Source organism: Tiliqua scincoides, chromosome 2 (genome assembly GCF_035046505.1).
Source record: "Tiliqua scincoides isolate rTilSci1 chromosome 2, rTilSci1.hap2, whole genome shotgun sequence".
NCBI classification, from domain to species: Eukaryota; Metazoa; Chordata; class Lepidosauria; order Squamata; family Scincidae; genus Tiliqua; species Tiliqua scincoides.
The window spans coordinates 219,975,928-220,000,568 of record NC_089822.1 but is presented as its reverse complement, the minus strand read 5'-3'; the positions used below and the strand labels follow the sequence as shown (position 1 = coordinate 220,000,568).

At 42.2% G+C, this 24,641-nt stretch overlaps 1 protein-coding gene across 1 annotated transcript in view; it reads right to left on the bottom strand.

The window, feature by feature from the left end:
• Positions 1 to 4,271: 4,271 nt before the first annotated feature.
• APPL1 (adaptor protein, phosphotyrosine interacting with PH domain and leucine zipper 1) overlaps positions 4,272 to 24,641 on the bottom strand; it is a 39,880-nt gene continuing 19,510 nt past the window's right edge. The window contains exons 12-22 of the mRNA XM_066616493.1: positions 24,315 to 24,357; positions 21,906 to 21,962; positions 20,746 to 20,837; positions 18,361 to 18,543; positions 15,422 to 15,471; positions 15,091 to 15,265; positions 14,958 to 14,994; positions 8,838 to 8,984; positions 8,666 to 8,716; positions 8,009 to 8,098; positions 4,272 to 6,163 (exon numbers count right to left, since the gene is read on the bottom strand). Coding sequence (XP_066472590.1) covers positions 6,014 to 6,163; positions 8,009 to 8,098; positions 8,666 to 8,716; positions 8,838 to 8,984; positions 14,958 to 14,994; positions 15,091 to 15,265; positions 15,422 to 15,471; positions 18,361 to 18,543; positions 20,746 to 20,837; positions 21,906 to 21,962; positions 24,315 to 24,357 — 1,075 coding nt within the window. The 3' untranslated portion in view covers positions 4,272 to 6,013. The remainder of the gene's footprint in view (positions 6,164 to 8,008; positions 8,099 to 8,665; positions 8,717 to 8,837; positions 8,985 to 14,957; positions 14,995 to 15,090; positions 15,266 to 15,421; positions 15,472 to 18,360; positions 18,544 to 20,745; positions 20,838 to 21,905; positions 21,963 to 24,314; positions 24,358 to 24,641) is intronic.

Here is a 24,641-nt window from a genome sequence, read left to right as displayed (position 1 = left end):
TTTGGGTGCATAAGATTTGTACAGAACCATGTTAATTTTCTTTTGTAGAATTCCAGCCCCATTGCTAATTTTTATGGTGGCTGTAGAGGTTGCTGGAGAGTAAGAATACTATCCCAGAATCAAAATTTCTAAATGAAGAAAGTGAAAAGGATTAAGATCCTTTTTAAAAAAATCATGTGGGGGACAGATGGATGATAAAAAGTGTGTAACTGCTCTTGTACCAATTCAGTTGGGTGACTTTAGAAAGGGTTTTTGCACATTCTTTCTTGTGAAATATGTAGTGCTTTGCTGCTTTAGTATGAAGAAATGTTTCTGTCTCCTCCCACAAGCAGATAAAGATACTTGTTGTGTCCTTCTGCTCTGACTGTAGGTACAGCTGAAACTATCTCAATATTACTGTGTTTCTAACAAATCATACAACAGTGTTTCCCACAAGTTCTACCTTAAGGGTACAGTTGAGGATATTCACCTGGGTAGCAGTTGCTGGATCAGGAACTGCAGATGCAAACGTGGTAAACATCCAAAGGTCACCTACCCATGCTGCATAGTTCTCAATGAGATTGTTCTCCAAAGCACAGCCCCATTCACTTCATGGTGCATTTAGTTACACACTTTTTAAAGTACAGAGTTGGATCAGAGTACACAATTTAGTACTGCCTGGAGTTAAGCTTTAGCATCCTGCCATGTCAAATTTGTGTGGGTATGGTTTAAAGTACTAATCTTAACATTTTAAGCCTATCAACCCTCAAAATAACATTTTGCTATTTAAAAGGTGAATGAAATGGAGTTTATGAGTTGAAAGCAAAGGACTGAATGGAGCCACAGTCCATTCCACAACATTGTAGCCTATGTGATGCAAGCCACTTTGAGAGTCTTATGACCAAAAGGTGGGGTGGAAGCATTCATTATCTTGCCCTTGCTGGTCCTGTTAAAGAAATGCACACAAAATACTAATCATTACTTCTGGTCCTACTTGGCTTAAACCTTGTTTTGCCACTTGGATACATTAGAAGTTAGCAAATAAAATATGGATCAAATATAGAAGAGCTAGGAGTTGGGTATACTGAATTAGTCTCCTCCTACACATGTACAATTACGCCTGTTTTATAATTCATATTGCCAATCCATAAGAATGACAAGAGGACTACTGGTCCAAGTCTCTCCCTCATATTGCACCACACTTATGGGGGATAGAAACAGCAAAGAGCACAATCTCATCTTAACAGCAGGGATATATGTTTAGCTTGTATAAGCAGCTGTATCAGTATTAAGAAATATGCAATATGTACTAACTCTTAAAAAGCATAAGCTACTTTTCAGAAGGCTGTAAATAAAGATAGCATTCCAAATGTTAATGTTCTTTTAATTAAAGTACAATAAATGATTCTCTGGGTATATTAAATATAATGGATAAGATTCCTGAATGACTGAAAGACTAAAACATTTAACAAAGCATTTTAGATAGATTTTCAAATTCTGAAACATGATGGGTTGTAGGGAAGAACAGTAAACAAAATATTTTTACATTATTATTACTGAAAATCATCCTCAAGAATTAACTGAACTTTGCCGAAGTTCTTCCCAGTTTTATGAATAGCTAAATTTCAGTTTGCAATTAACAGCATCAAGCTGACAATCACTGAAGATGTATTAATACCAAGTACTCAGGGAAACTCAGGGTATTCGACTCTTTAAAACATTGCAAAACGGCACATCAATAGAACAGAACCAAACCATTACATTACTGTAAGAATTTGACCAATCCACTACATTATAAAAGTCACTCCAATTCACTGTACAAACCTTTAAGATGGCTTAAATACCTCACTATGGTTTGTTCCTTCAGAATGGCATGTTAGATTACTCTTCCTACCAAGCAGAATCACAGGATGATCTTAGCTTATTGCTTGATATGTATTTGCAGAGAGAAGAAAGATGCTCAGTTCACATAAGGGACTCAGAAAAGATGTCCAGAAATAAATTTAAATTTTAACACCTATCTCTAGGCAGTTTACCAGAATGTTTTACATCTACTTCCCATGCAAACAAAGTGACACTTATGTTTAGTCAATTGTGCTCAACTGTAGAGTTCTTCAGTTTCTTTAAAGGCCTAATTCAGGGGTGTCCAAACTTTTTGGCAGGAGGGCCACATCATGTCTCTGACACTGTGTCGGGGGCCAGGAAATAAAGAATTTACATTTAATATTTGAATAAATTTACATAAATGAACATTTTAAAGATGGAACTTATATGAATGATGGACTTGCAATAGCTCAAGGCCTATAAAAGTCCTTGCTAAAAGCAAACCCAGCCTTTCCTTCCCTGCTGCTTCACAGATGTGAAACAGCAAGCAGTGGAGGGAACCCTTAGTCCGCAGCTCACGCAAGTGGCAGAACAGTCACCCTCTCATACTGAGGGTAGTCATGTTGGGCCAGCACAGGCTCCAGCAAGTCTCTGGAGGGCCAGAGACTCATTGGAGACTGGGGACTCCCCATGGGCCGGATTCTAGATCACCCGCAAATGGATGGTCAAGGTTTGAGCATCCCTGGCCTAATTTAAACAAAATGAAACAAACTCATGTTTTACTGTTAAATATATAACGTAAAATTTTGTTTTATGATTTCTGAAAACACTAGTTCACATACTACAACATTCCAACATGAGTTCCATGTAAGAAAATGCATGTACACTATACTACATGATGTGAAGTTATTGGTTTTTGATAGAGCAAAATCAAGGAAAACAGGTTTAAAAAAAGAGAAGATCTCCCACCAAACACCTGTTCTCAGGCTAAGCGGCACTTACAAAGACACCAATACAAAGGTAAGTTTAATTCAAAGTTATGGAAAAATAGCACTCCTGTCACAGCATGAAATATAAAAGCATACAAACATATCAAACACTGCATTAACTTAATGCCTATTAACCACAAATGTGAAATATCCTGCAACATTAGCAGCATTATTTTATTCACATTATTATACTTGGCAATGATAAAGAATTCTGTATCTCCCCATGCCCTGAGGTCTTTTGAGGACTGCTCTTGCTCATTTTTTGATTATTGTCAAAGAGTTTGCATCCAAGGGCCTTCTTGGTGGTGGTACCCTCCCAAGAAACTCCCTCCCAGAGGAAGTTACTATGTTCCCTCTTTTTTCTCCTTCATGGAGCAGCTGAAGACCCTTTTGTTTGCCTTCCTTGTTTTTTGTCACGTGTTATTTTTACTCTTAATATTTTATTGTTTTCAATCTTGTCTTTGTATTTTTTTAAACTAAGCTGTTAACTGCCTCATGTACTTTAGAAAAGAGGTGGGATACAAACCTTATACAATAATATATAAACATTGCATTCCTATTTTTCATCATAAATAAGCAGGCATAAGATTCCAACAGTGTTTGATATATAAGCACCCTTCTGAATTACATTTCCTGTTCTGCCAAAAAGGCACAATTTTTCCTGTGACTTTGTATTAAATTTAACTTTTGAAATGCATGGCTGTTTTCTGTAATTACTACTTATTTTCTGAAAATGCAACAGCTGTATGCTGGGTGCATTTCAACAGAGATATTTGCCCCCTCACCCCCCAAAAGAATGTGAAAATAGCCCCAAGGGCAAGTTTACCCTGATCTTTCCAGCAAGATGTAAGAAAAATCTGTCCAACTTCCAAAGTTAAGACTCAAAGCACTCCCATATGAGGACACCAGAGACTGGCAATCTATGGCTTCCTCAGGAGGCAGCAGGTTAATACAATCTTAATGACGGAGTACTTCAGATTTTCCTTCACATGTTACCTCTGGTATAAGCGAATTCCACCTTACTCAACTTTTGTTCTGAACACAGACAAGGTATATGCAAAAAAACTGGCAACCTACAAGTTAATGAAGAATAAACACATAAGCCCTTTGGAACAAATATCTGCCTTAATGGGAAGAGAATAAAACAATTTGCTTCTTAATGAGAACATCCAAGTATTATACATATTATAATACAGTGTATTAACATACAGTTTTACATATATACACACACAGGTTACAGGTGACAACTGCTGGTGGTTAGCCTGAAAACATGAGAACATAAAGATTAACTGTTCCCTGTCATAGAAACTAATTGTTCACTTCAATGCAAATTTGGGATCCTCATAGTGTTATATATGGCTTTAAGCAACTGAAAAGGTAGTATAGTTATTAATTGGCAAAATCTGTCAGTGTGAGCAGCTCCAAAGCATAAAGACATTGTTAAGTTGTATAGTTCTTGTTGCAAGAAATACTATCAACTTTTTAATCAAGTTGAAACTCACAGAAATTCAGAGAGATGGATAAAGGAGGCATGGCTGATGAATGGATAGCTGCAGCCTCCATGCACATTTACTGGAGTTCTAGCCAACTCTGTTTGATAGCTTGTGGGGGGGAGGCACTCCCACGAATTCAGACAGCTTCTTGGCAAACAGTACCAGGCAGCCCTCAAGAGACTTAAAAGGAAATATCCCCACCACAGTTCTCTGGAGTGTTTCATTTCAGATATCAAATGACTCTGTTGCATTTTCTTAGGCTGCTTACTTTGCAACAAGTCAAAACTTTTTGAGGTGACTATCATTTCACTCATTAAAAAGGTAGCTGTATTCACCAATGAGGAGTCTTTTTCTCTTAAGCAAAGCTTACTTAGTGCAAAGTAATTATAAAACTTCAAAAACCTGCTTGGGTAGAGAGAATGCACACAACTAACTAACAAGTTTTCACTGATGACTAATCAGTTTTCCTTGGTTTACATTAGAATGGGGTAAGTGAGCTTTAGAGCCAAAAGCTCTAAAACAGGAGGGAAAACACTGGTTTCTTCTATTTTAAATTGTATCCATCAATTACTGAAGTTGACTGATTTAGGAGGAATTTAGACATAGGCCACATAAGGAACTGGTGAATCAACCAGTCATAATTGATTTCTTGAAGATTTCTGCTCACTTGTACTCTTCATTTAAAAAAGGGCTCCAACTTCCAAAAATTCAAATACAAAAAAAAGTATTAATAGCACTCATGTTCTGGACGAAAAAGTCAAAGCACATTTGATCTCAAGTTTAAAATCATGTATTTATAATGTAAAGTGTGCCCTGGCCTGGCTTCTCTCAAAAGTTCAAGCAGGTGCAACCTGTATGTGTGGTTATGTTGCATGTGGAACTGTTTAGTGAAGTACTGCAAAACAGTTTAAACAGGAGGTTAACTGTGGCCAGAGATCTCAACAGTAATTTCATCTTGGTTACTGGTTCTTTTATCAAACTTCTCAAATCATGCCAACAGAGAGTCATTAAAGATCTATTCTTAATATCAATAATCATGGCAAATTTGTTGGAAGTTACCCGAAGGATACACACTATGTTTATCTTGATGAGGAGTGTTATGTACTGTTAGTGACACACAATGCAATTACATTCCACTCCAATGTCTTTGCCACACTCCAAGTAACATACCCTAAAGTATGTTCAGTGGAAGTAAAAGCCAGTATCATCCAGTGCAATCTCAAATAAAACTGAGAACCACACATTTAATCTTAAAATGGTATTGCAACACCACTGATTTTCTCTCAACTCTTATATTCTGACCCTGGCCAATACAATTCTTTGAAACATTTAACTACAAAGTTGAAAATCCATTGTTCAAACCCCATTTTGTTTCCCAGCAATTATACCAAGAACAGAGTGTGCAGATAAAAATGTTCCTGTCCATTCCTTACGCATAACTTACGAAAATTTCTGTCTCACCAAGTTATTTGCACAGCCAGGTAGGTGAAAAAAGGCTCAAAAGATACTATAATGGGCTGTGGCAGAATTATATCACTATGGTTTCTTATGATATGGAAGAGATTCCATATTTACATTAAGCAGGCAAAGTTTAAGAAAAATCATACGCTTAATAGTTCAGAATATAAAGTTGTGTCTAATAAAGGAAACCCTCCACCCTTCTTCCTTCTGTGATTTATACTATTCAATCTCAGAGCACAGGTCCAAAGCCTCCCCAGTAAAGTCATCTCATGCTTCAGATTCTCGGTTCTTCTTTCCTTCTTCTCCCAAATCACTGTCCTCTGACTGGCTACTACTCAGGACTACAAATTGTCCTTCACCAACACTCTGGTTGGATCTACTAGAAGCAGCTATTAGTCGGCTTTGTTCCTCCAAGTCCTGAAAGGAAGAAAGGTATTCCATTTAAAATATTCTCCCTTTAAACGGGTTACCAAGATTATGCTTGTAAAATGAGACACCTGAACAGTTAAATGATAACCTCTGAAAAATACTGGAAAGAATTCACTTTGGGTTTGTAGCTTAAATTTTCTTTTGCAAGCTGAATGCACTTTTTTTGCAGTCCTGTTCTGGGGAGAGGGCTTCACTGCCAAGATGACAGCAAGGATGTTTGCTTTTGTAAGCTTCATGCTTATGAACCTAAGGAACACTCATTTAGATCAGGACAAAAGGTCAATTTAGATCAGACTCCTGGTTCCCACAGTGGCCCACCAGCTTCGCCTGGGAAACCCAGATGTACCTCTGTCTTGCCATTGCTCTCCTGCAACTGAAATGCTGAACCTTGTGGTAGCGCATAAGTTATCATAATTAGTAGCCACTGACAGACCTGTTCTTCATGAATTTGTCCAATCCCTCTTTAAAGTCATCCAAACTAATGGCTGTCGGCACATATTAGGGCAATACATTCCACAGAATAATTATGCACTGTATGAAGTACCTCGTACATCTGTATTGAATCTCCCACCAAAGTTTCATTGGATGAGCTCTGGTTCTAATATTATGAGAGGTGAAGAAAAACCTTCCCCCTCTCCACAAGTTTCAATCACATCCCCTTTTTCCCCAAGCTAAAAACCCTAAATGCTGCAGTGTTTCCTCATAAGCAAGGTGCTGCTGCCCTCTTTTTCACCTTCTCTAGCTCTACAATATGTCTTGCAGAGTGGCAAACAGAACTAGACAAAATCTTCTCAATGTAGTCACACCACAATCTGTATGGAGACAATACAAGCAGTCTTATTCTCAATCCCTTTCCTTATGACCCCTAGCATGAAATTCACAGCCACCGCACACTGGATAGATGTCTTTATTTTGTTATGCACCATGGTTCAAATCTCTCACCAGCAGACCTCATTAGCCTATATATGCAATTGTGATGTTTTTGTCCAAGTGTACATCAACTATCAACATAGAACTGCATTTGCCATTGGATTGTCCAGTCACTCAGTTTAGAGAAGTCCTTCCAGGTGTTTTAGGTTTTACCACCCTGAGCAGTCTGGTGTGACCTGCAAACTTGGCTACTTTGCTGTTTACACCCAGTTACAGGTCATAAAAACAAGTTAATCATTAGTCCCAATATAGATCCTGGCGGTCCCCCCACTTCTTTCTTCACTAAGAAAATTGCCCCTTTATTCCAACTCCCGGCTTCCAGTTTAACCAGCTACTAATCCATGAAACTATCTGTCCTCTTATTCCAAGACTGCTAAGTTTATTCAAGAGCCTTTGGTGAGGGACTTATCAAAAGCTTTTTGAAAGTTCAAGTATAAAGTGTCAATTGAATGGATTCGATCCATATACCTTCTGCCTGTGCTTTTTAGGATACAATCTTTGCCCACTAGCCATGAATTACTGGAAATGAACAACTGAGACCTCAATTTGCACATGCGCACTGGTTCAGACATAGAAATGCGCAAGGAAATCCCATGCATCAGATAGGGAAGGAAGGCAATGAAAAACCATGACTTCCATCGTCTCTACACCATAAATGTTGCACATCTACTGCTGCGAATGTCCAAATCAATGCACACATGTAAAAGGGTTCTGGATCAGGGCCATGCTCTCCAAGAAGATTAAAACTGCATTCTGGTTTAAATTCAGACCTCCTGAGGGCAAATCTGCTTACTTTCATAAACAGCTTTAATTAAGTTTAATCCAGTTTTTTTCCGGGTAAAATCTGATCAGATACAAGAAACTGAAATAACAGCAAGGTGCAGATTTTAGGCACCAACATACCTTTTCAATTTGTTTTTGTTTACTGAGTTCTTTTTGTTGTTTCTCTTTCACTTTCTCGATTTCTTTCTGCTTTTCTGATGTTCTACGAGCCTGAATTAACAAGACAGGCAAAGTTAAATAACCATTAACTAGATCATTATATCATTAATATTCAGATAAAATTCACGTTGCACATAATGTTATTATGTTCTTTGCAATTTATGTAGTAGTTCTACTTTGAAGAAACAATGCTAATAGCAAATATTTTAACAAATGTCTGCCATTCAGAACAGCCAGCCTGAAGGGTTCTAAAAAGCCCCATCCCCAGAGGCAGAAGAATAATTTAAAAATCCACCACAGTAACTAGAGACACAGTATACCATACTGTTCACCACTAGTTTAAGAAGGGACTTTTTGCTGACTCTAATGTTATGACTTATTTACATAAGCACTCATGTTCTCAAACGATAGTACTCTAGAAGTAATAGAAGTTCATAAGAAATTGGACAACAAATAAGCAAGTTCTCAAAAGTCATGGTTGAATTTGGATTGGTACAGCCCAGAGAACTGGAACAGTGGTTCCTGGAGGCTTGGCTTCTCCTCCAGGTTACTACCAACTCTACGATTCTGTCATATGAACAAAACATGTATCAGTATTACTCCAACTAAAATTCTTACCAATTCAGCATGAAATGCAATCTGTTTTGCAAGTCCTACAGAGTCACAAATCTAAAGGGAAAAGAATTGGAACACTTAAGAATGACCAAGCGACCAGCTATACATTTTCATAAAATCAATTTTTTGGAATGGCTTAGTGTACTAATGAACTTAACTTCAGATTGGTAAATACCTTTTCCCCTTCATTGTTTGATTCAAATATGTAGCAGACTGAAGTTGGTTTGCTTTCTGCTCTCCCTGCTGAAGTACGAAGCACAAATCCAAAAAGGCGTTTGTTCTCCTGGTGCGTGGCGTACAGAACTACATTTGGCAAAGGGAACTGTTTTTAAAAAACAAAAAGAAATGGGTTTGACAAAAAACTGGATTCGAGATAGCAACATAAGGTAGCTTATTCAGATAATTACTGCATAATAACAAAAGGATTTCACTGATGCATTTGGAACTATCACATATGTTTGTATGAACATATAAAGTTGCCTCCAGTATTGTCTAACTAAGCAATTTTCAACCTTTTTCATCTCACTGCACACTGACAAGGCATTGTCAAGGCACATCATCAGTCTTTTGACAATTGACAAGGCACAGCATGCTGCCAGTAGAGGCTCACATCACTCATTGGCCCCACTAATAAATGACCTTTCCCCAAATTCCTGTGGCACACCTGTGGACCACTTGCGGCACACCAATGTCCCATGGCACAGTGGTTGAAAATGGCTGGTCTAACTGGAAGAAGATTTTCAGGGTTCTAGATAAGGGTCATTCCCAGGCCTACCCTGGAGATATCAGGGATTGAACCCAAAACCTTCTGCATGCAAAGCATATGCTCCACCACGTAGTTACAACTCCTCCACACATAAGAAAAAAAAACTAGTTATGAATTGCTACTTCAGTTTTGCTACATCCTGATCAAACCACAAGATATTTTGCAGTGTAAAATCATTGCAACATAGATGTAGTAAGCATTTAGTTCACATTTGAACAACGTACACACTATTTACACAGCCACAATTCTGCTACATTAAGATATACCTACTCCCTCAAGGGAATATTACAGTAAAAATATAACATAAGGAGGCACTTGAGACATTATTAAAGCTATTAGCTCTCTAAAGCAGTAGTTCTCAAACTGGTGGGTCGCAACCCACCAGTTCATGCAAAGTTTCCCCCATTCCCTTAAGGGGCGGGGGAGGCAGTGACACGATCCCCAGGATTGCATCACCAAGGGGGCAAGGGGTGTTGCTTGTACTTACTGTGGGCAGAAGCAAGGAGCAGGAGGTGCGGGTAGCCTTATGCAGCCCTCCACAGGGCTCCCCAAGTGTTAGAAAGTTGAGAAACAGCATGTGCAAACCACTTCCAGTTTCCAGTTTGTGCTGTTTCTCAACATTCTAACACATGGGGAGCCCTGTGGGGGGCTGCGTGAGGCTACCCACACCTCCTGCTCCCTGCTTCTGCCCCCAGTAAATAAAAGCACCCCACTTGACCCCCCCTTAGCGACGCGATCCTGGGTATCATGTCGCTGCCTTCGTCCCTCCCCTGCAAAGACTTACTTAGGGAGTAACATGTCCTAAAAGTTTGAGAAACACTGCTTCTAATGTATAAGTTTTTTCTGTTGCCTTTGTGCTTTCACAGCTTCTGGAAGATTCTGTCTGAAGCTATGAAATATACATTCCTTTTATTTAATGTAAGACTTAATGTAAGTTCCCAAGTGCCTCTGGGAACTAAGTGCCAGGTAAGGCACAAGAGTTTAGCATCTGGGCGAGTTCAGCAGCAGGGCGAGGAGGCCAGGGCCCCAGACACTGCCCTTCCTCTTCCCTAGAGAAAAGGGCTGCTATCCAGTGTACGGTTTTTAAAAGGACCCCTAAATAAAACAACAACAACAAAAAAAAAACTATGCAGTCAGACAGCCAGCAGCAGGGTGGGGGCTATCCAGTGTTCTGCATCGAGTGCCACATGTATGATTATATGCCTCTGGGGCATAAGTCATGGGTGTGTCCTCGCTGCAAGGAGCTCCAGGCTCTCAGGGAACGCGTCCGCTCCCTTGAAGCCTTGGTGGCCGACCTGGAGAAGCGCAGGCAGCCAGAGGAGGACCGTGGGGAGACTTCTGGGGACGATCAGGCTTCGTCCCAACCTCAGGCGTGCAGCTCCTCGGCTGCCCGGGTGGGAAGTCTCGGGGCTGGAGGACGTCATCCTGGAGAGGAGGGAAACAATCCCCTAGGGGGGATCCCTTCTCCAGGGGATGGGCCCGTATCCGAGCGCACTCGGGATACTCCTCGGCGGGAGGGGGGTCGGGGGCTTCTTGTAGTGGGGGATTCGATTATTAGAAACATAGAGAGGGGGGTTTGCGACGGATGGGAGGACCGCATGGTGACTTGCCTGCCTGGTGCGAAGGTTGCGGACATCACTTCTCGTCTAGACAGGCTGGTAGACAGTGCTGGGGGAGAGGTAGCGGCTGTGGTGCATGTCGGCACCAACGATGTGGGCAAGTGTAGCTGGGAGGTCCTGGAGGCCAAATTTAGGCTTTTAGGCAGGAAGCTGAAAGCCAGGACCTCAAAGGTAGCGTTCTCAGAAGTGCTACCTGTTCCACGCGCAGGGCCAGCTAGGCAGGCGGAGATCAGGGGTCTCAATGCGTGGATGAGACGGTGGTGTAGGGAGGAGGGGTTTAGATTCGTTAGGCACTGGGGAACGTTTTGGGACAAGCGGGGCCTGTACAAGAGGGACGGGCTCCATTTGAACCAGAATGGAACCAGACTGCTGGCGCATAACATTAAAAAGGTGGCAGAGCAGCTTTTAAACTGATCCCTGGGGGAAGGCCGACAGGAGCCGAGGGGCATCCGGTTCGGGACTCCTCATCCCTATGGGATGAGGATGGGAAGGTTAGAGAACAACAAGACAAAGGCAGGGTAGGAGAAGAAATTGGGAAAGGTAGGGAGATGGGATGTGATAGACGGTTTGGCACAATGAGAGAATGCGGGGACAAAGGAGTGAATAAGCAGCCCATCCTGGGGCATTCCGTGTATAAATGCTTTTATGCGAATGCCCGAAGTCTACGAGCAAAGGTGGGAGAACTGGAATGTCTGGTGACAAGGGAAAATATTGACATAGTGGGCATAACGGAAACCTGGTGGAATGCGGAGAATCAGTGGGATACCGCAATCCCGGGCTATAAACTCTACAGGAGGGACAGGCAGGGGCGTGTTGGAGGTGGGGTGGCCCTTTATGTTAAGGAAGGGATAGAATCCAGCAAAGTAGAGATTGAAGGTGGGTCCGACTCCACCGTAGAATCTCTGTGGGTTAAATTACCAGGCTTGTGCAGCGATGTAATACTGGGGGCGTGCTATCGTCCTCCAGACCAGAAATCGGATGGGGACCTTGAAATGAGGAAACAGATCAGGGAGGTGACAAGGAAGGACAGGGTTGTAATCATGGGGGACTTCAATTATCCTCATATTGACTGGGTCAATTTGTGTTCTGGTCACGATAAGGAAACCGGATTTCTTGACGTGCTGAATGACTGTGGCTTAGATCAGCTAGTCACGGAGCCCACCAGAGGACAGGTGACTCTGGATTTAATTTTGTGCGGTACGCAGGACCTGGTTAGAGATGTAAACGTTACTGAGCCATTGGGGAACAGTGATCATGCTGCGATCCGTTTTGACGTGCACGTTGGGGGAAGAATACCAGGCAAATCTCTAACAAAAACCCTTGACTTCCGACGGGCGGACTTCCCTCAAATGAGGAGGCTGGTTAGAAGGAGGTTGAAAGGGAGGGTAAAAAGAGTCCAGTCTCTCCAGAATGCATGGAGGCTGCTTAAAACAACAGTAATAGAGGCCCAGCAGAGGTGTATACCGCAAAGAAAGAAGGGTTCCACTAAATCCAGGAGGGTGCCCGCATGGCTAACCAGCCAAGTTAGAGAGGCTGTGAAGGGCAAGGAAGCTTCCTTCCGTAAATGGAAGTCTTGCCCTAATGAAGAGAATAAAAAGGAACATAAACTGTGGCAAAAGAAATGTAAGAAGGTGATAGGGGAGGCCAAGCGAGACTATGAGGAACGCATGGCCAGCAACATTAAGGGGAATAATAAAAGCTTCTTCAAATATGTTAGAAGCAGGAAACCCGCCAGAGAAGCGGTTGGCCCTCTGGATGGTGAGGGAGGGAAAGGGGAGATAAAAGGAGACTTAGAGATGGCAGAGAAATTAAATGAGTTCTTTGCATCTGTCTTCACGGCAGAAGACCTCGGGCAGATACCGCTACCCGAACGGCCCCTCCTAACCGAGGAGTTAAGTCAGATAGAGGTTAAAAGAGAAGATGCTTCAGACCTCATTGATAAATTAAAGATCAATAAGTCACCGGGCCCTGATGGCATACACCCAAGGGTTATTAAGGAATTGAAGAATGAAGTTGCAGATCTCTTGACTAAGGTATGCAACTTGTCCCTCAAAACGGCCACGGTGCCAGAAGATTGGAGGATAGCAAATGTCACGCCTATTTTTAAAAAGGGAAAGAGGGGGGACCCGGGAAACTATAGGCCGGTCAGCCTAACATCCATACCGGGTAAGATGGTAGAATGCCTCATCAAAGATAGGATCTCAAAACACATAGACGAACAGGCCTTGCTGAGGGAGAGTCAGCATGGCTTCTGTAAGGGTAAGTCTTGCCTCACGAACCTTATAGAATTCTTTGAAAAGGTCAACAGGCATGTGGATGTGGGAGAACCCGTGGACATTATATATCTGGACTTTCAGAAGGCGTTTGACACGGTCCCTCACCAAAGGCTACTGAAAAAACTCCACAGTCAGGGAATTAGAGGACAGGTCCTCTCGTGGATTGAGAACTGGTTGGAGGCCAGGAAGCAGAGAGTGGGTGTCAATGGGCAATTTTCACAATGGAGAGAGGTGAAAAGCGGTGTGCCCCAAGGATCTGTCCTGGGACCGGTGCTTTTCAACCTCTTCATAAATGACCTGGAGACAGGGTTGAGCAGTGAAGTGGCTAAGTTTGCAGACGACACCAAACTTTTCCGAGTGGTAAAGACCAGAAGTGATTGTGAGGAGCTCCAGAAGGATCTCTCCAGACTGGCAGAATGGGCAGCAAAATGGCAGATGCGCTTCAATGTCAGTAAGTGTAAAGTCATGCACATTGGGGCAAAAAATCAAAACTTTAGATATAGGCTGATGGGTTCTGAGCTGTCTGTGACAGATCGGGAGAGAGATCTTGGGGTGGTGGTGGACAGGTCGATGAAAGTGTCGACCCAATGTGCGGTGGCAGTGAAGAAGGCCAATTCTATGCTTGGGATCATTAGGAAGGGTATTGAGAACAAAACGGTTAGTATTATAATGCCGTTGTACAAATCGATGGTAAGGCCACACCTGGAGTATTGTGTCCAGTTCTGGTCGCCGCATCTCAAAAAAGACATAGTGGAAATGGAGAAGGTGCAAAAGAGAGCGACTAAGATGATTACAGGGCTGGGGCACCTTCCTTATGAGGAAAGGCTACGGCGTTTGGGCCTCTTCAGCCTAGAAAAGAGACGCTTGAGTGGGGACATGATTGAGACATACAAAATTATGCAGGGGATGGACAGAGTGGATAGGGAGATGCTCTTTACACTCTCACATAATACCAGAACCAGGGGACATCCACTAAAATTGAGTGTTGGGCGGGTTAGGACAGACAAAAGAAAATATTTCTTTACTCAGCGCGTGGTCGGTCTGTGGAACTCCTTGCCACAGGATGTGGTGCTGGCGTCTAGCCTAGACGCCTTTAAAAGGGGATTGGACGAGTTTCTGGAGGAAAAATCCATTATGGGGTACAAGCCATGATGTGTATGCGCAACCTCCTGATTTTAGAAATGGGTTATGTCAGAATGCCAGATGTAGGGGAGAGCACCAGGATGATGTCTCTTGTTATCTGGTGTGCTCCCTGGGGCATTTGGTGGGCCGCTGTGAGATACAGGAAGCTGGACTAGATGGGCCTATGGCCTGATCCAGTGGGGCTGTTCTTATGTTCTTATGTTCTTAATCAAAAAAACAAACAAAAAAAAACACAGGCCAGCAATTATGTGCTTATTGCACAGCACAGTAACCAACCTCTAATGCCGAGTTACAAATGTGTCATGTTTACATTTCAGGGGCATTACATGACACATTTTCACAACTGGAGTGTCTGTTTATTTTGCCATAAAGTAAGAAAAATAAAGCAAGTTTACAGACTGATGGTGGCTGACATTTGGTCAAACACAGAAACTCTACTAAAACAACCACAAAATTTTCCAAATTGGATTGTGCTGATTTTAGCAACTTACCCTGAGTCTTGTAACTTGTGTTTGAGGATCAATTAACCTAGAAGTGTTAAGGAACCAGAAGTTATTATACAAAGAAGATGACTATAATAAAAATGCCTTGCAAATATTGGTTAGGTTTAGGATGTATACTTACTTTAAACAGTCGCAAGTCACTAACAAATGCGATTCGGTCATTCTGAAAATATTATGTATAGCTCGAGCTGCAAGTATTTGGCGCATTGTTTCATAAACAACATCAGGACTTTCATCAGACTTCACTTCCATAGATCCAAGGAATCTTACAATAAATAACTGATGAAGGATAGAATCTAAAGCAAATGCACATTAAACAAACAGGTGTGACTATCCCAATTTTCATTCAGTGCTAGTTTTTAGATTAACCCTCCATCAATTCAAGACATTAATAGAATCATTGCAATAATGCATGCAAATGCAATCTGGATTTAACTAAAATTATGCTTTACCTTCTGTTTCTGATTTTGTTCCCCCAGACTCTCCAAAAGGATTTGTACGCCTATCAACAAACCCAAAAGATATTGAGTAAGGAATGAGTGTGCAAGAGCTGCCATTAACTAAATTATGTGCTTTAATAAAAAGCAGACAAAAAATGTTCAAAGTGATAATCCAGGAAGTATTCAGAATAGCATGTTTTATACCGTGGAATTATTGGAAATTTTACAAGATACTTTAACAGAAAACAATACTACAATGTTTAGGACCATCCCTCCCTCCCCCAGAAGATGAAAAAATAAGTCTAAGTGCAATTAATACACATCTGCTCTGACAAATAAGCCAGTTTTCTTTCATTCTGAAAGATGCCATACTTACCTACATATAGCAACACACAGAGCCCTTGCTATTACAGTAATATAATAAATGTTTTTCCATACAAGTTTTAAAAATTATTCACTTATAACAGGCATGTCCAACTTTGAACAGATGGTGATCTACTTTTTCCGGCCAAAAGTGCCGGTGATCTACCACCATGAAAAATAAGTTTCAAATTAGTTTCAAATTAAATTTTAACCCAATAAAGTTGGAGGATTCCCCCCCGCATTTTTAATGAACCTTCTGTCATTTAATTGGATGTGATCAAGTAAGAAAGTGTTAAGCAAATTAAGCAAAAACAAAACAGAGAGATGAAGATCCAGTAAGAACTGCAAGGGGAAATTCTTGACACTTTGTTGTGCCTGCCTGAATCCTTTAATGAAAGCAAATTATAAAGCGACCAGCACATGACACAACTAATACGGTAAGTGTATTCAGTTAAAGCCCGGTATATAACACACTTCTAAGGGGTGTTGGGGCGGGGGCAGGAATGGGTGATTCTGAGAGGCAGGAGACTGGGTATGACACTGGGCCTGTGGCGTCTCGTCGTGGGGTGCAGGCGGCAGCCCCCTGGGGTACCCACAAACTATTGGCACGAAAACAACAAGCACCCCCAATAACCCGCAGGCAAGATTCCCACAGGCAGGGGAAAAAGACAGGCAAAGGATCAGCAGCGGCAGCAAGCCCTCGGCAGACAACCTGCCAGCACGAGCTCTCTCCTAGCAACGGGGCAAGCTGCTGGAGAGATGGAGCTGAGTGGGGCTGGCGATCTACCTCTGACCCCTCCACGATCTACAGGTAGATCGTGATCTACCTGTTGGACATGCCTGACTTATAAGGTAGCCATTTCCAATACAGCTTTTGGAAACCAACAACAAGATTTTAGTCTAAATCAAGAGAAATATGACAAAATCTGTCTCTCAGTTGATATACACTAACTCTTCAAGCTATACAAAAGTGAAAATATTCTAGGCTTCCCATCTGCATTCACCACCCCAACTGGGAAAATATAGATGATACTCTTAAAGACGTCGTGGGATATAAATGTGGTTTGTTGGGTTGGACGTTTGTAGTTTTTTGCAGTAGCAACAATTTTGAACGTGTGTCTTGCAAAACGAAGAAAGAGGCTCCAAGGCCAGCATGGTTTCATTAGAAAAATTGCATGTTATTATTTATAAACCCCTTTTCAATAAAAAGCAGTTCACAAAGCAGTTTACATAGCTAAACAATGGTTCATACATACTCCCTCTCATTTATATAGTTTTTTGTGTGTGCAAAGTTCTTCACTTTGTATTATCCTGATGTGGTCTATACAACAACCCTGTTAAGATAAGCAAGTAGTACTGTCCCCATGGTGCAGCAAGGGTACTGAGGAGAAAACTGTCTCCCAAGTCACTGTCTCATGCAGTGGCTGGAATGTTTGTTCTTTCTAGTCCTGTTTCCCTTCCTCCCTTGGCTTCCCCCTGACACCACATAAATCTTGGTTCCCTATCTCTTATGAGTGATCTCCTTCATTTCGTAAGGTGCCAACACCTCTCCATTCACATCCTATTTCCTCCTTTTTCCATGCTTGCACATCCCTCTTCCTTCCAAGGAGTTCCCTTTTTTTGGTACTGCCTAACAACTAATACCATTTGGGGTGGGCTGGCTGTGCGTCACAGGCCACTGCACCCAAATCTCTCGCACGCACACATTACACGTGTCTCAGAACACGCTTTGCAACACTCACAAGCCTCCAGCATGCCTTGAAGCCTCAAACATGTCTGCAACTCTGTTCAACTCAAGAGAAATCGTCCCAGCATCACAAGGCTCAGATATGGCCTTCCCACTGAAGCACCTCTTGTCTCCATCAGAGCAAAACTCAAAAAACCTTCAGTCTCTGGAGGGCAAGGCTGCAGGGTACTGGGGCTCACAAGAATTCCTAGCAACTCTGTCATGGACATTTTCTCTGAAACAGTAAACATAAACCTACATTGCTTCTCTTGGTTAATTCTCCCCTATTGTGAGCTTTCATTTGTAGAAAGTGAAACTCATTTCTTTGGCTCAGAGAGGGTCCATAGAGCAAAAAAATCAAGCAAAATCTTAAAAAATCAAGTAGTTTCAACATTGCTCAAAAAGGTGAAAAGTAAATTGCTGCATACAATAAAACACTGCACAGAGAAGGTGAAATACGAAACACAATTGTGCAAAGTTTTGATTTTGTGCCTCTCCTCATACTTGATAAGCCCACTCAGATAATGCAATCCTGGTTCTGCAACCATGGTTAAAGGTTCAGACTGCACCTATGCATTCTTGAAATCAGCCTCAAACCTTGGTTTTAAGTCCAAGTTAAAAAGAAATGTTTTTAAGATTAGTCAAGGGCTGGAGAAGGGAACAAGAGCAGATGAAATCTGTGCAGAGGGAGGCACTGGGTAAAAAAAGAGCACATGTCCCAATAGCCCTTTCTTGATCCTTTAACCATAGCTAAGGAACCATTGTTCTATAGGTTTAAAGACACCAGCCTTTGTACTACATTATACATTCACTTGCCTTAGAACTTACAATTGCAAAAACAAACCTTTCTACTGTGTCTTACCTGCCTGACTGCCCTGAGGTTTTTGCTTGACCAGGATGATCTTCGCTTACTGGAGAAATGATGTCAAATTGTATAGGTGTGTCAGGTGCAACAAGTGAATCCAAGGAAAGTGCTGATAACGATGCTGTATCAGATCCCAAAGACCCAGTGCTGCTAGTACGAGTTGTGGGAGGACGAGGATGCCTATAACAATAATAGTACAAGATCAAAAGATAGTATCTTAAGTTATGCAATGTTTGACGTTTGGGGGGGGAAATGCTGAAGAAATCATTACCCATCGCAACTATCACCTATCTCCCTTGCAGGCAATTTGAAGCCTTTGACCTACAATAAACATCACTTTGAGCACTGCAATGCTTCTGAATAAATTGTTTCAGAATTACTCTCTTGATGAAGGCTAAAATAGTTTAAATATTTTTAACAGAACATGGAAGACAGAACACATGCAAATACAATGAAGTGAAAAAAATGGAAGCCTCATGCCAAGAGAGAGAGAAATACTGACTTAATTTTAATCATGGTTGCTTAAAACCAATAGGCAGGCAGGACAACAGAACACTTAAGGGTCTCATAGCATCTTAAAAAAAAATAACCAAAATGCAAAAGTTTCATGGACTGCAATCCACTTCAAACATATGAAACAAACTCCTCAGCAGACAGGCACTGACTACAGTAGACGTCTGTTGAACTTCTAGATCTGCTAAGAGGCAGCATACAGAAGAACAAGTATAAAGCAAAACTAGATAATCTCAATCCCTATCAAATGAGGCAGTTCTCAAAAAGTCATCAACCTATTACATGGTAAATGTATTATTTCTGTTTTGACCCTTTAATTCAAGACATGCAGGAAACGCACCTCTAAACACAAGTACATAAGAACATAAGAACATAAGAACAGCCCCACTGGATCAGGCCATAGGCCCATCTAGTCCAGCTTCCTGTATCTCACAGCGGCCCACCAAATGCCCCAGGGAGCACACCAGATAACAAGAGACCTCATCCTGGTGCTCTCCCCTACATCTGGCATTCTGACTTAACCCATTCCTAAAATCAGGAGGTTGCGCATACACATCATGGCTTGTACCCCATAATGGATTTTTCCTCCAGAAACTCATCCAATCCCCTTTTAAAGGCGTCTAGGCTAGACGCCAGCACCACATCCTGTGGCAAGGAGTTCCACAGACCGACCACGCGCTGAGTAAAGAAATATTTTCTTTTGTCTGTCCTAACCCGCCCAACACTCAATTTTAGTGGATGTCCCCTGGTTCTGGTATTATGTGAGAGTGTAAAGAGCATCTCCCTATCCACTCTGTCCATCCCCTGCATAATTTTGTATGTCTCAATCATGTCCCCCCTCAAGCGTCTCTTTTCTAGGCTGAAGAGGCCCAAACGCCGTAGCCTTTCCTCATAAGGAAGGTGCCCCAGCCCCGTAATCATCTTAGTCGCTCTCTTTTGCACCTTTTCCATTTCCAGCACCTTTTCCATTTCCAAGTACTTGAAATGTACATTTCCAAGTACTTGGTGCTAGGTGCATGCCTGAAGAGCAAAGGGCCAGACCAGTACAGGACTGATAGCAAGAGGTCCCAGATTCAGAGGCCAGGAAGGCCACACTTGTCATTTGAACCATGTAATCACCCTTCCCCTCCTTCACTGATCCATGAAGTGCAACACTCCAAATTTGGGCAGAGATTTGTTTACTACTGAAATGGAAAGACAGTTCTCATGGCTCCAAAATTCAGATGAGGTTTTCCTACTCCAAACCCTGCTGGAATAAGATACATGATGTCCTGTGAAATCTTTGGGAAAGATTTCACAAAGGAAAACAATAGGTTTCACACCTCCATTAGTGCTTGCCAACCCCATGACTGAACTCCAAACCAGAAACAATGCAACAGCCATTCAACTAGTTACTGCACGCTCTCAGCTAGGTGGGGAAAACAAAGGTGGGAAACCCAGCAGGGATCCTCAATCAGCCATAGAGGATGCCTTGAGTCACCCCCATCTAAGAATGATGTCTCCTCCATCAGATTCTATGCTCCATGTCATCCTCAGAAGCACAACAAGGGTTTCTCAAGTCTGCGCCAGTGATTTAGCGGGCACAGACTCAAGTAGTTCCACTGGGGCTACTGTATCCAGGGGTAAGGGGACAAATGCTCCCTTCTCCCCAAGGAGACCTCCAGTGGCTTCCTTGGCTCTGCAGGATACAGCGGTGGTCATTTCAGCACCGCTGTAGCTTGCAGTGCTGGGAAGCATAGGATTGGACTGCCTATAATCTTTAAAAACAGTCTTCAAGAACCCCCCCAGACCGGATAATTGACTCCCCCAATAGTATCACCATGGAATACACAACATGATCTTGAAACATTCTGCCATTTTGCAACTTACATTGTTGGCCTCATGCTCTCATGTCTCTGCTGGAAGGAAGGAGAGGGAGTGACAGCCTCTAGAGCAGACTGATTAACACGTGCCGCAATTTCCTACATTATTGGAAACAAACACAAAATACATTAAAAAGTGTTTCCTTTCAACCAAACATGAATACAACTTTATGGGCAAATTTAGGATTCTCATTGACAGTCATCAGACACTATGGTCATCAGGCACTATGGTGTTCCAGTGAACACCATATATTACAAATTCTTTATAAATATGTAATCATATGTTACATAAATCATATTTGATTATATGAATATATGAATAAAATATAATATATAATCATATTTATGAAATTTACACTTTTTATCATAATTATAATAATTACACTTTTATGCTACACCCCAGGATAAGCATTTCAGCAAATCAGCAGAGGTAAGGGTGAAAAAGTTAGAACTGCAGAAAGGAACTCACATGACTCAAAGATTGACCTGAGCAAACTGTCAGACTAACATGGCAAATACCACCACTGATACAAAATTACTCTGGACAGACTTGCATCAACTCAGGTGCCTTGCCAAACTATGGGTTAAAGAAGCAGCTATGCTTTGGCACAACACCTGAATTCACAAACTGTCATTACACTCGCTTGGCTCCTGCAGGCATCTGCACCACAGAAAAGGACATACTGTACAGATAAACATAAGCGGATCAAAAGGTTGGTGCTAAAGTAAAGGCGCTCGTGTTGGGCGTGCAGCCCTCCATGAGTGCCTTGGATCCTGCAGAGCTCAGCTCTGTGGATCCGCCTCTCCCCCTCTCCCTGACACGCCTCCTGCCCACCCCCTGGCATATCTTCCCCCTCCCAGAATGCCTCCCTCACACCCCTGGCCCTGGCCATGCCCCCACCTCCTGTTCCGCAGCCCGGGAGACCATGGAACCCAGGCGACCGCCACACGCTAGCCCAGCTCTGGCCGGCACTGGGCTAGCTCTGGTGGGAGCTCGGCAGTGAGCCCCTCAAACGTGCCTTACGGCGCATTTGCGACTGTGGTCCGCGGCACAGAGCCATGCTGTGGACCACAGGATTGGGCTCTCAATCAGGACTCTGCCAATTTTGTGCAGCCAAGTTTGTGCAAAGTTAATTTTAACATTAAAAGATAACACATCCACATTACCTCTGGGTTTTCACTTAAGTATATCTGCTTAGAGATATTGTTTATTGTACATATCCACTGAAAAAGAAAGTCAGAAAGCACAGTTAAGTCATAGTATTTCTACACCTTTATTTTTCAAACTGTTCACACCATTTCTCCATGAAATTTGTTTCTACATGTCTCCGTATTAACATTTTGATTCCAGTTATTTTTGAGTCCTTTAAAGGCTCTTGAATATTTTGTGGAGAGATCCAAGATATAACATAACATTCATCTAACCACAAGGGGGCACAATGGGAAAGTTTTCCACAGAAGCTGAAAAGCTGCCAGAGGTGCAAGACATCTTAAAACACTGAAAATACTTATTCAGTTCTCCAGTTCTGAACTGCTGACAATTTAATGGTGCATGTACAGAAAGACCAATATCTAGGTGAACAAAGTAGTCCCTCTATAGAATTTACTACCTTGGGTCACATATGATTCAATACATATGCCCAGCTAGCAATGCATTATCCTACCACATGATAAATCCCCACCCAGGTGCATGCTGTACATCAGCTACACTTAAAACCTGCACAGTTAGGTACCAATCCACAGAAACACCCAAGGTTTGTGCATTTTTTTTTCATATTTGAACAGTGGCTCTCCTTGATCTCACTGAAAGTTGGTTTCAAAGTTTCTTTCTCCCTCTTGATTATTTCAAGACAGGGATATTTGCAATGGACAGGCAAACTAAACGCAAGCGGACTAGCAGGATCAGAAATGGATGCATAGCAATTGCAGAGCAAAAACCAGTAATGAAGCTCCAAGAACCAAACAAACAAGAGTCTTTGGCTTGCATTTGCTGTTTGGGCAATTGCTAGAGAGAAGCAGCTTTTAAAAAACTCATTTTGAATCTTTTCTGATATGTTCAGAACACATTGTTGTTGAAAGAAACCCATCCTATTCTGTGCTCACATGCAGGGTGCAACATGTAAATGCACTAGCTTGCTTATTATCAAAAAGGAGGAGAAATAAAGTTATTAACAGGATCTAAAGAAGAGTTCGATGCACTGGATTTTGACTTCTTTTACAGGTGTTTCCCTAGTATCTGTGGATCCAGTTATCTAGATCCCTCCCCTGTGGCCCATTACCTTTGTAATGTGTCTTGCTTGAACTAACACTATAAACACAAGGCTTATAGCAAGACGAGCAAGCAGGCAGCTTAGAAGGGAGCAAACTTCACTTCCTGACTGCTTTTAAGTCTCCCTTCTGGCTGCTTGCCTGATCATCTTGCTGTAAGCTTTTTGCTTACAGCATCTGTTTAAGCAAAACACCTTATCACTTTGGGGGAATGTAAACGGGCCACGGGAGGGGGGGCAAAGATGAGATTCCCCTTCTCTATGGTTTCAGGTATCCAGGGCAGGAACATATCCCCTGTGGATACCGGGGGAAACCTGTAATTCCAACCCCACCCCATCCTGTTAGGATAATACTTCAGAAAATGAAGGAAGCTGCACAAGCAGTTTGTGATGTGTCATGGGAATCAGTTGATCAAATAAAAAAAATAAGAAATACTGTTGGCTGAGTATAAGACCTTGGTCAAGAGAAAAGTCTCTTGATTTCTAGCTCTCAGTTGTTCCAGCAGTCCAACTTCTTTCTTATCTAAACAGAACTTCTTTATTACAAGCCACCTCATACTGACCAGCCAACTCCTACTGGCATCACAAATTTTATTTGTATGGCCCAAGGAAAACATATCTGATTCGGCAACAGTTTTACACTGTCTAGAGCAGTAGCCCAAGGGCAGCCCAATCCAGAGCTGCCTGGCATGTGGGGCTGCAGGGGCACTGAAAATGGCTGTTGCCACAACCAGCATACTGCAGGCAGCTGCTGCTGCCTCCTCCTCAGGGGAAGGGGACTTCTGTCCCCTTCCCCTGGGTAAAACGAGTAATCCCGCAATGGGGCTACTCGATTCTACATCAACACAAAGACTGGCATAGAATCAAGAGCCTCCATGTCAGGTTATCCCCTTGACATGGAGGCTCTGGTGGAGTTTTCCGCCTTGCTCTGGAACGCCTCTTCTCCACCTTCTCCCCACCCTCCCACTGACTCCCTGTCCCAGACTGTCACCTCCCTGTCCCGGACCACCTCCTCCCCTGTCTCCCCCCACACCCCCACCTACTGCAGAACAGAGGAGGTTCAGTGCTTCACCGGTAGAGCACCTGCACTAGGGCCGGCAACAGTTTGCGCCGACGGTGAGCCAGCACACAAAGCTTAGGAATGGGCCCTTAATTTGCCACAGCAAAGAACAATGTCTCATGATGACACTTAGAAGCTAACTCAGCTATCATAGCCTAAGTTCTCATGGTCCAGTGATCACTTTGACAGATGCATACATCTTTTAAGCGCCACACTTTGTAGTTTTACATGTTTTGTTGATCAGCTTACCTCTTCATAATCTTTCTTGCTATCTGCTTGCAAAATTGAAGATCTGGTAGAAAATGGAAAAAAATGGATTTAGCCATAGCTCTCCCCACAATCCAATACAAATCATCAAAAGAGCTTTCACTAACATTCAAACATTTCAAAGACCTACACTTTGATAAAAGCTTGACCAAAATGAACATTAAGTTTCCATTTAGTTAACATGCATATTGTTTCACTCAAAATATTTGTGCATTTGCTTCCTGCATAGGATAGGAGATACAAATCTTTTAAGTAAATAAATAATAATAGCATCTATAGTAACAGCTCAATCCTATGCCTGTATGTTCA